At 45.5% G+C, this 16450-nt stretch overlaps 2 protein-coding genes across 3 annotated transcripts; one reads left to right on the forward strand and one right to left on the reverse strand.

Annotated features, from left to right (window-relative positions):
* Positions 1-1498: 1498 nt before the first annotated feature.
* Positions 1499-2665, reverse strand: LOC117589065 (bromodomain-containing protein DDB_G0280777). Its single transcript, XM_034280699.1, has 4 exons — positions 2360-2665; positions 1999-2301; positions 1720-1942; positions 1499-1657 (listed from the first exon to the last, which is right to left on the reverse strand). Exons 1-4 carry the CDS (start codon positions 2653-2655, stop codon positions 1499-1501), a joined length of 981 nt encoding a protein of 326 aa, XP_034136590.1. The 5' UTR covers positions 2656-2665.
* Positions 2666-3627: 962 nt separating this feature from the next.
* Positions 3628-15217, forward strand: LOC117582605. Of its 2 annotated transcripts, none has more exons than XM_034270477.1 (8): positions 3628-4213; positions 5692-5995; positions 11904-12149; positions 12207-14196; positions 14253-14351; positions 14412-14661; positions 14720-14811; positions 14878-15217. In XM_034270477.1, the coding sequence occupies exons 2-8, from the start codon at positions 5830-5832 to the stop codon at positions 15092-15094; spliced, it is 3060 nt and encodes a 1019-aa protein (XP_034126368.1). In that variant the 5' UTR covers positions 3628-4213; positions 5692-5829; the 3' UTR covers positions 15095-15217. The 2 variants fall into 2 exon arrangements, with proteins under 2 accessions (XP_034126368.1, XP_034126377.1); XM_034270486.1 differs by having other exon boundaries at positions 3629-4213; positions 14723-14811.
* Positions 15218-16450: the final 1233 nt, after the last annotated feature.

Genomic DNA, 16450 nt, shown 5'->3' on the forward strand with positions numbered 1-16450 from the left:
GTGCCGATTGCCGTCCTGCCTCTGTAGGCGTTTGGCAATTAGTGGGGCGACGTCCCCTAAACGTTTATTAATGAGTTGCAGTCGAGCCGCGATCTGTGTCTGTGTCTGTGTCTGCGCCATAGGCGTAAATCTATAAATCTTTTGCAGATCCACCGATAAGGCTGGCATTACGAATGCTGCAATGGGCGTGCCGTGGCGTGGAATGAATTAAATTTATGCGAATATTAGAGAGGTTTTCCCCTCTATGTTGCACGTTAACTACTTTTGTTGCATTGTTGCTTGAGACATTTTCCATTCGACTGGGTTTTCAGCTTTGCTTCACAGCAGTTGGAAAAATGTTCCCAAGTGTCACATAAATAATGTTGCCCCAGCCACCCCTTTTCTGGCATGTTGCAGCTAATGACATGGCTGAATGGCTCACAGCAGGAGTGGGACAGAGGAAGGACGTGCCCGGCTGAGCCCACTTTGACACCTCTCTTTGAAATCGCACCGCGGTGCGGCAGGCCCCTGCCTGTGTTTATGTGTGATGCATGGGATCGTGTTGGGATTGAGACTGGGCCTGTTACATTATCGCTCTCTCTCAGCCAGTACAAAGTGCCCATATTTGTTGTTTGGACAGCGAACATGGCCACGGCATAGATAAAGATATGCTGCTCATGTTTAGGCCATAAATGGCAGCCCATTAAAGATAGTTGAACGCAGATTACTTTGCTGGGGATTAGTCCCCAATGAAAATTGTTTAGCGAAACATTTTTTCATTTACTTAAAGATTGGCCCAAGAATCTACTTGGGAATGAAAATTGCTCGCAATTTGCTGTAGAATCTGTGCACAAATTTTAATTGAATAAACACAGCGATTAGTCGTCTGTTTGCATTAAGAAAAGAGTGCATCAGGCGGCAGCTGCTAGCTGGAGGCCAACGATCAATTCTAATTAGCGGCAACAAGTCGAGAGACACAGCAAAGAAATGAACAACGGAAGCGTGCAATTAGCTGAGGCACTGCCCCCAGGGCAGGCAGGCAAGTCCTGTCACCCATTTGGGTGGTGTCAGAAATATTGTCAAAGTCGTTGCTTGAGCAACACTTTGCCTGGCCTTCGATTGATCGCTGGATGGAATTTGCATACTGCCCGCTGGCCACGAGTCAAGTTGGTCGACCAATCGATTGACTGGCTTCCCCCCGTCTGTCCCTTGCCCACCCGCTCCCACTTGTTCACAACCGCATTGAGTGGTTGTGAGCCAAGCTGAATTTACTTGCAAGGTGACGTCTTGACCACAGTGGCATCTCTAGCGCAGACAGAAACCGTGGTGAATAAGCAATTGGTCTTCTCCACGTCACCTTCCAAGTAAATTCACCTTGGTTGGGGCTGCATTTTTATCGTATTTTGTTTATGCCGCAAATGCGTGATACGCTTTTTCCTTATCGTCGTTGTCTGATTAATGCCAATCGTAAATTTATTTTTGCTGCAATAATTGACACAGTGACATATCCAATGAGTGCTCAGCGCACAGCTCTGCCATATGGCTGCTTCGGCTGCTGTCCCAGCACACAGCCAGTGCCCAGGTAGGCGCGTTCCCGCTCCAGTTCCCCCTGGCGATGTGCAGCACGCTCCGCCGCTGTGTGCGTCATGTACTGCTGGTGCCAATCACGATTGCGAGCCTGAAAGTAAGAAAGTTGCCATGGAGGATGAGTGGCAGCCACAGAACGAGGAGTCTCCTCACCCTTTCGCATTGTTTCTGCATGAGCTCCTCGTAAATCTGTCGATCCTCGCGCATGTTGCAGGCCACATCCTCGAGTTGGTTGGCCTCCGACTGGCAGGCAGCGAGTCGCAGATTCTGCTGGATTTGTGCCTGAAGATCGGGCAGCTGCTGACGGCGTTTGGCTTGATGCTGCTGCAGTTCCATTTGCTTCCTCCGCACATCATTCGCGGCAGCTACATCCAGGCTGAGAAAGATCCAAAGATGATTCTGCAGAGCACCCAAGAATCCCCATCTACTTACGCCTCGCAGCATTCACGCTGCTCCTGCAGCACTTGCTGCTGCAGCTGCTGCTTCTGCTGCTGATCCCTGGCCAAATTCTCAGCCTGACACTGACCCTCCAGCAGGCGACGCAGCTGCTGCTCGTACTGCTGCTGCTGCTCGCGACTCTCGTCCAAGCGCTGCCACACACGCTGCCAGAGGATCTCCACGCACGCCTGGCGACGCTTCAGCGCCCGACGCTCCTCGATCTGCTGGAGCTGCGCCTGTTTGCTCTCCCACAGGATTTGCTTGGTTTGCATGTGACGATGCGCTTCGGAGTTCTCACTGGGAGAGAGGAAGGAGGATTACCAGAGGTTATACCATGGTTGAGGCAATGACTCACATTTCCCGCTGCTGCTGCTTCACCTTCAGCAGCTCCTGCTCGGCCTCCTCCCGCTTCAGTCGCTCCATTTGTATCCATTCGTGGCGTTGCCTTTCCGCCTCGTCGGCGCGTTGTCGCAGCCGCTCGGCCACCTCCTCGTCCACCTGCAGAGACTCGTTCTGTAGCTGCACATAGAGCTGCAAGCGGCGTTCGTCCAAATCCTCGGACCATTGCCTCATCCGCTGTGCCACTTGCCAACCGATTTGGGACTTGAGATTTCGCCGGCTGGTGCGGCTGAGGAATTCAATGGTTTCCATGATTTGGGGATAGTTCTTCGCAGCTCTGATGCCTTGGAATGTGGACTGTTGTTGGAAAAAGCTCCCGGAAACCTTGGTTGCATTTTTCCTGCTGCCAATGACAACGGTAAATTGAACGAAGTGAGCGGGAAATTTAAGTTTCTTCACAGAACCAATATCAGTCGATCTGGCAGCGCTACTACATCACAAAAGTATCGATACTTGAGTATCGAGAAATGAGTGGCCTAAAATAATGTTTAATGGCCGCTTGGAAACAGAGTAAAATTATATATTCAGTGCTGAAAGTCCTCCGAACTAAGATTTTCATCGTTATATTGTGAGAATTTATTCTGTGAGAACGTACATACATATATTGCGGTACTTCTCTGATGGCCAGACGTGGTGCTGCCAACTCTGCCAACGCTAATAAAAGAAACTACACCCGCCGTTTAACAATTTAGCCCGCACTTGCCAATTGAAAAAAGCTAGATATATTGAGGAAATAGCTAAACTGACAACACTTATTTTATCGATAAGTCTGTGTTCGCGCTGTTTAAAAGCAGCTGGTAGACTGGATTTTTAATTATAATTATTGGAAATAGGGTACGCAAGTTCCCATCCTATACTATACTATCGCTTGGCTGGTAATAAATTGTCAAATGAGGTAAGATTCCATTCCCACCCACGTTACTTTCAGTGCTATTTTTTTGGTTGACCTTTTTAGGTTTAAACTTTTTTTTGCAATCAATCCAATAAAGATAGGTCATGAAAATTAGCCAGTCTTGTGGGAATTGATTGATGATTGGAGTAAAATTACAGTTTTAGGACTGAGAATCCTAACTAGCTGGTAATATTGAACAGAAGATGCAAGTCGAGGAAAAGATTTAAGATTTACGATATATTTGCTGTATATTTTGAACACGAAAGGGTATATTTCTGAATATTTCCGATGGTCAGTCGGTATATTTTATCGATAAGTCCGCGTTCGCGCTGCTGCTGCTGCTGTCATCATCGCTGCTCCAAAAAAGCCCCAAGCCCCAAGTCTACGCAACTGTTTGTTTTTTGCCTTAAATTCGCGCGGAGCTGGCCAAATTTCGGTGACAGTGGTGCCCGCCAACAGGCAGAGCCTTAAAGAAGTGCAACAAGTGGCTTAACTCGCTTTTTACAACGATCCCCAGTGCCTTACACCGACAACGTACTCACACCAATACGAATCTACCTGCCCAACCAATCGCGCGAGTGTGTGTGCGTGTGTCTGTGAGAAACAACAAAAACAACAACAAGTTGCTGCTTTCGTCGCAGTTTCCGAGAGTGTGTGTCTGTTAAATTACGCCAAAAAAATGTTAATTAATGCTTAATTTAATTAACAATAGCCCTGCGAGTCGATCAAAAGAGTGAGCGTGAGCGCGAGACAGCGCTTAAGATAGAGATCTGATCAGATCTTTGAGAAAATATCCCCAACGCGAGGATCTGTATCGCGTATAACCCATAAGTCTGGCTTATAAATATAGATTACAAGTGCACTTAAGCAAACGAGCAACAATAAATAAATGAACAAATAAAACGACTACAGCTACAGGTACGAAAATAACGAATAATTGACATTTCGTCTGGCGGGCGCTGCTCATTTCTTTCTTTCATATTTTCACATTCCTGCATTCTCGTGCTCTTCCCGCTGTCTTTCGGTCTGTCTATCTTTCTCTTTTGGCCGTTCCGTTTTGGCTTTTTGCTTTGCATATTTCGAGTGTCGTGTAATTTTTTTGCCTTTTCATTTTTGCAAAAAATATTTTCTTTCATTCGGCGGGTGGGGGCCACCGCATTCGCCGCTGCACTTGCCATCTCTTTTCCCCAATAAGAGCGGCTAGAGCGGTGGCTCACTCGGTCTAATGAGAGTCTGAAGTTTCTTGTTTGGCCGCCACCAACACCACAGAGCGACCATTGAACACGCACTCACACACGCTCACACAGCCTAGCTACCTGACACACACGCATACCTGAATGCGGTTGGAATGTTGTTGCTGCTGCTGCTGCTTTGTGTTCCCAATACATATCGTTGTCAACGGTTTTTGCTTATCAATAGAACACACACATACAAATGCACAGGCAATAGGCAGCAGGTTATGATTGGGATTATTAAAAGGGAGAGAGAGAGAGAAGAAAAGAAGAGCCGGGGTATGCCTCTTGAGAGAGTTGGCAGTTGGATGGCATTTTCCATTTCCGCTGCAAATTTTCTGTGTCAATCACCTGTTCTGCAGCACTGGCATTTCTTTTCGCATGCCTTGGCCTAGCCAGCGGAAAATGGATAAAAAACATGATATCACTGGCCAGCGATGCCAACACCAAGTTCCCACATAAGTTCTTATAAAAACCCGCTAATCCGCAGTCAACACTGATTGAATTCGCCGCGCCTGCTCCCCATTGCCATGCTCCAATCAGCTGTTCGAATTCGCCTGTGTTTATGTTGGCTGCCAGCAGAGACGCAAGCAGCGCTGCCGTCATTTGTTTGTGGAACTTCAAGCGGTGCGCAAGGACAAAAAAAGGATATGCCGCAAGAATAAGGATTTGCCGTGGCTCTCTGTACGTGTGTGTGTTCGAGTGTGTGTGGTTTTTCAATTATTCAAGACGCAAACCGAGGAGAAAATAAATTTTATGGCACTGCCGCCGCCTGCATCCACTGCTGGTGCTCCCCCCCACTCCGACTACTTAATCCTACCGAAGGCCCAAAGTGCAAGGCTACCGCTGCCACTGCAAAGCAATAACATAAAATGCGGCGAGCAACAGCATGCGGCAGAGAGACTTGAAGAGAGAGGCAGCGGCTAACGGCTCAAGTGGCAAAGTGCAAATGAATTAAATAAATAAAAGAAAACGAAACGAAACGAAACGAAACAAAACCTCAAAAGTCTAATATGTGTCTGCGGTTGCTCTTTCTTTCATTCCTTCCTCCCCTCTTCTATCTCTTGTTGTTGTTTCACCGCTTTCTTGGCGCATTCATTGCATAAGTGATTTTCTCTGCCCCTTTCTTACGCTCTTTACCCTCTACCTTCTCCACAATTGCAGATAAGCAACTCAAGTCAACTCAACTCAAGTCAACGGCTACGTGACGTACTATATTTGCTTATCACTAATTCAGGAGATAGATAGACCCACCGACTAACGCGACCACCGAGGGACAGGCCCCAGGCTAGTGACAATACAATGGAGTCCATGGAGTACGAGATGGCACGCAATATGACGCTGCTGTTCTTCCTGGAGCGCCTACTCGACAAGGGTGAGCCGCGCACCGTGCACGATCTGTCCTGTCAGTTTGGCAACAAGGAGTTCACCAAGGAAATGCGCCAAATAGCCGGCGGCAGTCAATCGGGTGAGTGCAAAGTCAGACCCGAAACTTTCAGTGGGACCAGCCCAAGCAGCCACTTTTCTGCATAGTTTTTCGCATACATGATCAAAGCTACCTCCAGGGAGTTCAATCCGTTGCCTCTCTATCATAATTGTCCCATTCCACTGTTCCATTACCATCCCGTACAGGTCCCAAAACATGAAACATGAAACTTGTTTGCTGAAAACTAATACTGGACGTTTGTACACGGCTCTGCGATGCACATTCAATACACATTTGTGCACCTGCGGCCAGTCAATGTTTGTCATTGCCAATGATTGCTTTTGTTGTTGTTGGCTGTATTACCAAGTGCTTGGCGGACAAGTGCACATGTCATTGGCACTGCCAGAGGGGTTTGGGTAGAGACATTGTCTATGCCTTCTCCTTTTCCATCTCTCGACTGAAGCTGCAAGAAAACCGCAAAAACATTGCCAATGATTTTTCAGTTGCAGCTTTTTATTGCAGACGGTCGAGACTGCAATCGATAATGCACGTGTTTTGTTGTTGTCTCGGTTTTTACTCTATTCCATTTCCTCTTTTACGTTTGCCCCTACACACAGTTCTCCTCTCTCCCTTCTTTCTTTACTATACGCGCTGTGTTGTGTGTATTATTTTACAAATGCTCTCAAGGGCCCGGCCCGCATGCTTTGGAGGTCTACAGAAAAAAATATTCGTAGAACTGGTATGATCGATATTCCGACTAAAATATACCCGCTAGTCATGGTAGTCATTATCCGATTAGGTAGCAAAATAGTTTAAGAATTGAACGCGACTTTTTGTGGTTATTGAGCACAACATGCCCTTGAAATCTCCGACTACTGGGTAAAGCTTCTCCCAAAAAGATGCTCTCTCGACATTTATATTCCATTGACAAGTCAGCACGTTGAAGAGCCTCCACTCCTCATGCTATTTATCAAAATGCATGCTTCGCGGTGCATCTCCAAGAATAGAACACAACAACACACACAACTTTCAATTTCTAAAGATAAATTCCGTTCCACTTGGCAAAGGTGCAATGCACTTTCCCTTTACTTTTGCTTTGATATATCTACATACATATTTGTGTGGGCACTCGGAAGATGAATGTTTGAAGAGGGTTGGGAGGGCGTAGGTCTCAATGTGGGAACAGGAAATGGCAAACATTTGTTTACATTGGTTCTTAACACATGAATAGATTAAATGCCTGCCTTGTAAACAAATTGAGAGCTGAAGTGGAATGCATAATGTGTGGGAATTTACATGCACAGAAATCCCTTTGCTTGCAGAAGCTTAACGGATTATCACACACTCAGCTTTAATGCTCCGAAATGTTTTGGAATATTAGTTTCTGTAACAAATGGTGGAACTTTTATTCCACTTCTGCAAAATCAATTTCGTTTTCGCATTTCTTCACAGTACTCTTCACAGTACTCTCTTCATGGCCCATCATGAATGTCACACTTTGTGAGTGCATTAATTGCAACAGCAAAACAGAAAACATTTAACAAATTGTTTATCGCATTTGTCTGATTTCCTACACATGTGCGTGACGTTCCACGGACAAGACTCCGCGACAAGACAAATCGTGTTTGCCCCCAAAGCGAGCAACATTTGGCCAAGTAATTTGGCGCTAAAATACTTTAATCTTTCGCTTAAATTTTGCTGTTTCCCGCCAGAACGCAATAGACGGCCAAAACTTTGGGGGAAATAACCGACAGACACGCAAATCAGAGCCCGAGAACGAGGCAAATATTAATGGGAAAATTTCAAGGTTTTGGCTTATAAATAGAATGGAGTCAGTTATGTTATCCTTTCTCTGATATTTCTAATTCCCAATCAAATAGGCGATAAGGAGCTTCGTTCTCTTCGGTCAGTGGAAAACCAATTTTCCCTACAATAAACTTTTGTTTACTCTCTCGGGTATGACCTAAAATCCCCCTATAAACATATATTATGCTGCTTCATTTTTGTCAACGTGTTGTTTGTGCAAACTTATAAACCGTTAAAGCCGCCAGGGCTGCTGCTTATACCCTTGTGTATGGTGCCAACTCCCCTCGCCTAACCACAGCAAACCCATCGACTCGTTCCATTATGTAGTTTTTGTGGTTTGCCATTGATGGCCGGCATAAGGTTTGGGGAATTGTGGAATGAAGATGTAGAAACGGAAACGTTGTAATAGAAAAGTGTCGATTACGTGACAAAAATGCTCAATTGAATTTCAATAAAATTGCATGGATATCCCATTTCCCCATTCCCCATGCCCATCCATTTGTTGCTTCAATAATAAATGGCAATGTGTGTGCGTTTCTGTGTCCATATGCATATTCCCCAACGGATTGATGAGGGTTTTTCGACCAACATTTTTGGGGGAAATTAACGTCAAAAGCAATTTTCTAACCGAAAGGAGAGAGAGAAATTTAACCATTTCTGATGGAAGAACCGAAACAGTAACTTGGACTTCTATTAAGTTTTGAGTTTTCAAGAGCTTTGCCCCCGTTTATCTGGGAACTTAAATTTCACTGCTAATTCAACACCCAAATAACACCAACAAAGCTGTGATTGTTTGTTGTTGTTGTTTTTTGCGGTGCAAATCATTTGGACAAACACAAAAACATGACCATTTAGCTCTCTTTATCGTTTGGCCATTTTAAGCTGCCTCAGGCAATGGGTGCGGGGGGAGAAGTAGCAGCAGCAGCAGAGAGCCAACCCAACGGATAAGTTTATTTGCACACACAGGCACACACACACTCGTTTGCTTACAGATTAGAGATGGGTGCGTGTCGTTGTGTGTATGGCACGTACCCAACGCATGAAGAGAATCCAAAAAGAGGAACGAAAAAACACTCAAGATGAGTAATTTTCGTTCTGGCAGAACTTCAATCAAAGGGGGAATATGCATTTGGACATTTAAAGACATGTTTTCTTTCCTATTTTCGACCTGCTGCTGCCCATTCGCATCCCATGCTCTCACGCACGAAATGAGTAGGCACGCGCCAGGTGTAGCTCTGGCCCCATCTCTAGCAACATCTCGCGCTCTCGCACACACGCACTCCACATGCCAAGCCTTAACGGGACTAACGAAGGTTCGCTCATTCGCAACTAGTTTGTTGTTTTGGTTTTTGTGTGTTGTATTTCTTGTTGAGTAATCGATTTCCAAACCAAAATATTGTCAAAGTCTGCTGTTGAAATGCACGAATGTTTGTAAGTGAATGATTAGCAATGGATTTGCTGCCAATACCCGTAGTAAACTCTCCACCCGATCCACTCGATTGTCTATAAAATGAATGATTAGCTGATTGATCTGCGGCTGAAGGCATCCGCAAAGGATTGGAGTCAGCCTGCTCTCATTTAACGTTTGCATTACCCGTTTCACGTTTCAATATTCCGCAACGCTTGGGAAGGGAGAGAGAAAGGGAAACAGAGTGTGTATGTTTGTGTGGGAGAGAGAGTCATAGTCGTAAATTTAACGATTTTATGCGAACGGCAGCAGAAAGGGGGAAGGGTCAGTGGACTGGGAAATCCTTTAACGCCAGCCGGTGCTCAATGCTCCTAAGCCCCCCGCCCCATGCTCCTTCAGACGGCATTGCGTGTCAACATTTTGTGCGTTTGGGGGCACCCAAGGCTTTTATGTTATTGTTAACTTTGCCATCGAGGAGAAATTGGTAGCAGCTTAGGGAGAGGAGAGGAGTGAAGAGTGCAGAGCAGGCATTGATTTTTGTTGGTCTTCACAGCTGACATTAATTGCAAAAAGCACAACAAATTTGTTGTTCATTATATTTCATGGTGAACTTTTGTTGCTCCATTTGCCGTCTAATTGATTGAGAACTGTTTGACAGCAGCAGCGGCAGCCGCTAATGATTCCATAATGAAGAGGAAATGTTAGAAATTTTGTAAATTGCAGAAAACTTCCTTCAGCTATTGCCATCACAGTTGTGTCATTCCCCTGCCCCCTGTGTTCGTTTTGGGAGGCATAAAATCTTGAATTTATGGGCAGACATAACCCTTTTACCTGCCCCTCCACATCATGCAACACATTGCTACTTGCTACCTGTGTGTCGAGTTTACAACATGTTGGGGCAGCAAACATTTCCGTATTCTTCAATAAGCAGAGTACCATAAATACACATAAATTTATAGCGAGTGTCCTCCGCTGCATTTGAAAATTGCCCTGGCAAGAAAATGTGTCCAAGTGGGTCGAGCCGTAAAATGTGGCACCAGTCCCACGGCCCCACGCCACATGCCACCTGCGCTCCACTAAGAGAGCCCCAAAAAAATGTTTGTTTGCCAAGAAATGCGGCTAAGCACACACACACACAAACAGAGCAAATATTGGAGCCAAAAGTACTTGGCCTGGCACCTCGATACAAACATTTATATATATTTTCATATATTTGTATATATATATGAGATAGTCCTGCATGTAGATATGCATATTACATATTGGGGTTAGATCCTGGGCCTTCGATAAATATTAATATTGCAATGTTTTTTCTCTTCCTTTTACAACTTTTATGAACTTCGATTTGTGGCGTCAGTTGTGGCCGTTGGATACCTTTTTTTGTGCCTTCAATTTCAATTTCTCTAAGTAAACATAAAATTGAATTATGCACATGCTGCCACGGTGTGCTCGACCTTAATGCGGTAGGATTTCGCTGGGTCCTTCCAGCCATTTGTCAGCTTTGTGGCTCATTGGTTCCCTTAGGAAAGTGGTTGGCAAATGGAGCGCCAAGATGTTTGTTAAGGGATTACATTTCATTTTGATTGACTCGACAAATCCGTAGACAATCCCTTGCATAATGCCCCATCCGATTCGATTAATCAGAGACGCTCGCTCTCGTCTCGCAGGGAGTTACGACTTGTACCTAAATAGTATGTCAAATGCAATTGAATTAATCTACGCCTCGCATTTTTAACAAGTTTCAACAATGAGGCTGAAATCTGTGACTGCCTCTGGCTCTGCCTCGGCACACGCAATGGAGTGCCGTACCGTGCGCCCTGCTCAGAGTGTGCTCTCTGATCTGTTCAGCGTTTGCCTTGCTGTCACGTCAGATTACGCAAACAATAGAGAATGGCAGGGGGTATAGACAGACAGGCAGTCATCACAACATTCCTACCATCATGCCTACCGGATGATGATGTTGGAGCAGGGTTGGGTCGCAACACATCCCGTTTTGGCAGTCACTCAGTCAGCAACTATGACCTGATTTATCATATAAAATGGTTCGGTTCGCTTAGCTGAGTGCATACACTTTTCTAACCAAATGGAACTACACTTGGAACAAATTTTGGTGACCAGAACCCAAGCACCTCTCGCAGCTCTAACAGTTTTGCTGCTGAAAATGTTACACTAAGTGAAAGGATACACATGAATTCTCACAGTGTTCCCCCCATGTAGAATTTGTAATTGTAAAACAAACTTTAAATCGAGCAACAACTTTTGCCTTCATTCACACACATGAATATTCATTCATTCAGTCATGTATTCGTGTATTCATATTCATATTCATTTATGCATGTGTATGTAAGTTTGTCATTTGATGTTGCTGCGATTACAACAATGTTTTGTTAATTATGGGAATCCAGGCATATGTAACTTCAATGATAGGAAAATGGAAGAAAACTTTCGTTGTACGATTCCCTCGTTAATGCAGCTCCAGTCCGGGCAACCAAAGAGGCAAAGACAGAGGCAGCAGAGGGACTCAATCAAACCTCAATAAGTACTTACTCAGCGATGACTCTCTGCTGCTCTCTGTCTCCTCTCTGTCTTGACGTAATTACCGAGTTGACACATTGAAAGGCCAAGAAAATTAATTAAGTTTGCTGCTGCTGCTGCAACACTTTTACTGCATTAACCAATTTTGCACAGTGGCAGAGGCAACCCCACTAATGGCATTCAACTAATTGTTATTGGCAGGTCTGAAGAAATTTCTCGCCCAGTATCCATCAATATTCCTCGTGGATGGGGACTATGTGCAGGTGAATGCCTACCAGCACAGCAATGCGGACGATGGCGGGGCAGGCGGCAAGCGTGATTACATTCAAGAGGCTAAAGACTACTTCAAGAACAAGATGCTGCAGTATGGTGCGGCGGCCGAGGTGCCGGTGCGCAGTCTGCTCGGGCATCGGTCGCAGGCATCGCCACAAGTGCGTCACATATCGGGTGAGTGCTGGGCACAATCAGCATCCAAACTTGACTCTAACTCCACTCTCCTTTTAGGTCAACATATCAAGGAGTTTACGGACTTTCTCACCAAGCACACGGACACGTTCAAGGTCATCGATGACTTTGTCATGCTCGTGGGCTGCGAGAATATGACTGACTTGCCGGCGCGGGATCGACTGCACTTGCCGCAGTCCAACATCGATACGCGTGGCACGCAGCAAATGCTCGACTTTTTTGCCCAGTGCATTGAGATTAAGGGACCGCTGCTGGTGGATCAGCTGTTTCATTTGCTGACCACCAACTTTCCGCAGGATCAGTGGCTGCGCATGTTCAAGACGCCGGGGGATCTGAGCTCCTTCCTGAAGCTCTTTGGCGATTGCTTTCACATCCAAGCGAATCTAGTCACGCTGCTGCAGAAGCCCAAGCTGAGTGACACGCACATACAGCAGGCCCAGGCCCAGACCAGGGAACAATTCAATGCGCTGAACAACAATAACAATAACAATAACAATTCGAATCCCAATCGCAAGGTGGATGTGGCTGGAGCTGCACTCAGCTCTGTGCAGCAGCGTTTGCAGTCTCCATCGCTGCGCAGCAATGGTTATGCCAGCAGCAACAACAATGCCATTAGCAGTAGTCTGAGCAGCAGCAACAACAATAACAATAGCATAGCATCGCCCAATTTCAAGCTGAATGCACCCGTGTCGAATGTGCTGGGACAGGGCTACGGACAGCCCAAATCGGAGCCGAGTTCTGGCTTCGACAGCTATGTGCCCATGTCGGAGCTGAAGCTGGAAAACCTCTGCGAGAACAACTATCCCAGTGGGAACATATGCTATGGCCCCATCGGAGGAGGAGCCGCACATCAGCAGCAGCCACAACAGCCGACGCCTGCAGTTGTCACAACGAATCCCACGGAGAGGGTGAACAGCGTCAACCAAACATTGAAGCAGCGCATAAACACTCTGGTCATACGCACGCTGGCGGAGAACCTCGAAAAGGATAACAAATCGCTGGCCAATCAAAGTTCACCGCACGCCAGTCCCTTGCATTCCAGCAATTCCACTTCCACTTCCACATCCAACTTCAACTCCAGCAATGCCAATGCGAGCACAGCAAACAATCCGAATAGCAACTCCAGTGCCAGTGTCAGTGCCAGTGCCAGTGCCAACGCTAGCTCTAATCCAACCCAAACCAATGCCAATCACTCCTCACCTAGTCACAGCTACTTTGTCGGCGACACGTGGAAGATCAAGGTGCTGCAGAACACGACAGTCATAGCGAATGTAAAGCAATCGGTGTTCGTCACCGACATCCTACTCAAGTATGCGGCCAAGAACGAGGGCATTGTCGTCTCCCTCGACTGTGAGGGCATCAATCTGGGCCTGAAGGGCGAAATCACGCTGATCGAGATTGGCACAGCCCGCGGCGAGGCCTTCCTCTTCGATGTGCAATCATGCCCCGCCATGGTCACGGATGGCGGACTGAAGACCGTGCTGGAGCACGAGCAGGTCATCAAAGTCATCCACGACTGCCGGAACGATGCGGCGAACTTGTATCTGCAATTTGGCATCCTGCTGCGCAATGTGTTTGACACACAGGCGGCGCACGCGATTCTGCAGTACCAGGAGAACGGCAAGCAGGTCTACAAGGCCAAATATATATCGCTCAACTCGCTGTGCGAGCAATACAATGCGCCCTGCAATCCCATCAAGGATCAGCTGAAGCAGATCTACCGACGGGATCAGAAATTCTGGGCCAAGCGGCCGCTCACCCGCGAAATGATGCTGTATGCGGCTGGCGATGTTCTGGTTCTCATTCACGATCAACTCTTTGGCAGTTTGGCGCGTCAGATTAAGCCGGAGAATAGGCAACTCTTCTCGGAGCTGTGCACGGAGCAAATCCTGCTGCAGATCAAACCCAACGAGGTGAAGATACGCAAGAAGCAGCGCAAAGTGAGCACCGAAGTGTCCGATCTGAAGCTGAAACTGGCGCAGACCAGCAAGAGCATTGTGCTCTCAAACCGTGAGATTCGTTTGCTGCGGTGAGTAGTCCGCAGACTCTGCTGTTTCAATATTTATTTCTAGAGCTAACCCACAGGTACATGGATCTAACGGAGGACGAAAAGGAGCGCCTCAAGGGCTACTACAAGGTGGCCAAGAAGCTGGAGAAAATGGAGTCGGCCGGCAATCCCAGCAAGTGAGTTTCGAGCGCTATAAAGTTATTAAATACAACTCAACTCTTGCTCCCTTCTTTCAGAGATCAAAGCGACTCGGAAGACGAGGCGGAAGCCAATGAGAACGAAATGTTTCCCAGCTTGGACTCTGTGCCATCGGATAATTCCCTCTCGGGCACCTTTTCGCCACGCTTTAGCTCGGAGCCACCCAGCCTCACGGAATCCATGCAGATGCTGGAGGAAATATTGCAGAACAAGTCAATGGATCGCATTGCGCGCATCGACAAGCTGGAGGCCATACTGACGACTGCGACCACGCTGCCATGTGATCAGGTGGGTGGACAGGCAGCTCTCAGAGTAGTGGAAAATTAATTGAAAAACATTTCTTTTGCAGCTACTGGCCAACAATTCGATACAGGAGCAGTTGGGTTCGAGCATTGCGACTACAGATAATTTACAAATTATACGCGAAAAGTCCAGAAAGTGAGTGCCAGAGCAGCGCAAAAGATTCATCCAGAAATAATCTCTCAAACTCTTATCCCAAAACAGCAACAGAAATTGCAACTGCCAAGGCGAGCGCAGTGTCACGCCCATACTGCGCACAATGGACAAGCGTGTAGTCAAGCTGGTGGATGCCGAATCGCAAACGCTGAGCACTGGCGATGTGGTCATCACCAAGATCTTCTTCCAGGACGAGCACGAGCGGGCCAAGGAGACGGCATTGCTGAGCAATTCGCCCACAAAGCGTGTGGCCTCCACCACATAAATCTTCGAGCAATGATTCCTAACAAGCAAATCAAAGCGCCGACGTATATAACGTATTATTATTTAAATGTTTTTAACTGTTGCGAGGAGAAAACAAAAACGACGACGAAGATGAAGATGAAGATGAAGACAAAAAGACGGTGTATCGTACCATCGACCCATGCAATAATAATTATCTTTTACGGTATATCCAATTGAGAAGCAATATATTTTGTGCCTAAATGTTGAACATTGCATTAACAATAATATATTAAATTTGTATATGATTTTTCCCAATTGTTAAACGAACGAACGAATCGCACTTCTCAGCAGGGACCGACCCCGGATTCAGGACTGAGAATTTGTGTTGCATTCGATGGATGGATGGCGCCAAAACAATCATTACAAATGTATGTGTAAATGTGACATAGAAAGCTTTTGCGATGATTATTAATAATTATTTAAATCTGCGTTGGACCAATGCGTGTATTAGATCGAAATGAAAATGAATTGAAGTGAAAGCAATTTTTAGTAGAGTTTTTCCTAATATCTTTGTCGCCATATCAGAAAGTGAACCTATTGTATTTTAACCATAATTATTAATACTTTATACACAGCCCAAAACTATAACTAAAACAATTATTATGCAACTCAATTTTAGTTTAACCAAACAAACTTATTAATTTAATTAACAACAAAGCAATCGTGTAATCAAATCGAAGTAAAAAATATTCATACATAAATGAGAACTAATTGTAAAGGATAAAAAAGCATATTAAAATTGTACGATTATAAATTATATTTCTAATTAAAGAGAACAATTGTATATACAACAAAAAGTATATTATTCAAATCAGAAGCGTGTGTTGGTGAAATTTTGTCACGAACCCACCACACCAGCGGAGCTGCTTAGCCAAGAAAAACACCTTTCCGCCTGGGAGGGGGTAGAGAAGTTTTTATTCAACAACATCAAGAGGTTTCAAACATTGATAATTGAATATTGTTATAGAAGTTGTATGCTTAATTTTATAGACATTTTACATTTATTTAGTGTTGTTCTGTGCGTGTGTAAATTCACTATTCATGTATACTCAGCTTACAGTAAATATATATAAAATCCCAGTAGTTGCAGGACAGTCCTAAAACCATTTTATAGCACACATAGACACCCACTTAACTAGCCGATTAAACATTTAAATATAGAGAGAGAGAGACAGAGTACTTTCCCCAATTAAATTCTAGTTACAGTTTTTGTTTGTCATTCATCTGGATACGTGGCCAAAGGTGGTGCTCTCTCCAATCGATGCTGAATATAGGTAGCCTGGTTGTATGGAATACACAAGTATTCAACTCAACAATAACAACAAAATCAAACATA

Source organism: Drosophila guanche, unplaced genomic scaffold (genome assembly GCF_900245975.1).
Source record: "Drosophila guanche unplaced genomic scaffold, DGUA_6, whole genome shotgun sequence".
Lineage (NCBI taxonomy): Eukaryota > Metazoa > Arthropoda > Insecta > Diptera > Drosophilidae > Drosophila > Drosophila guanche.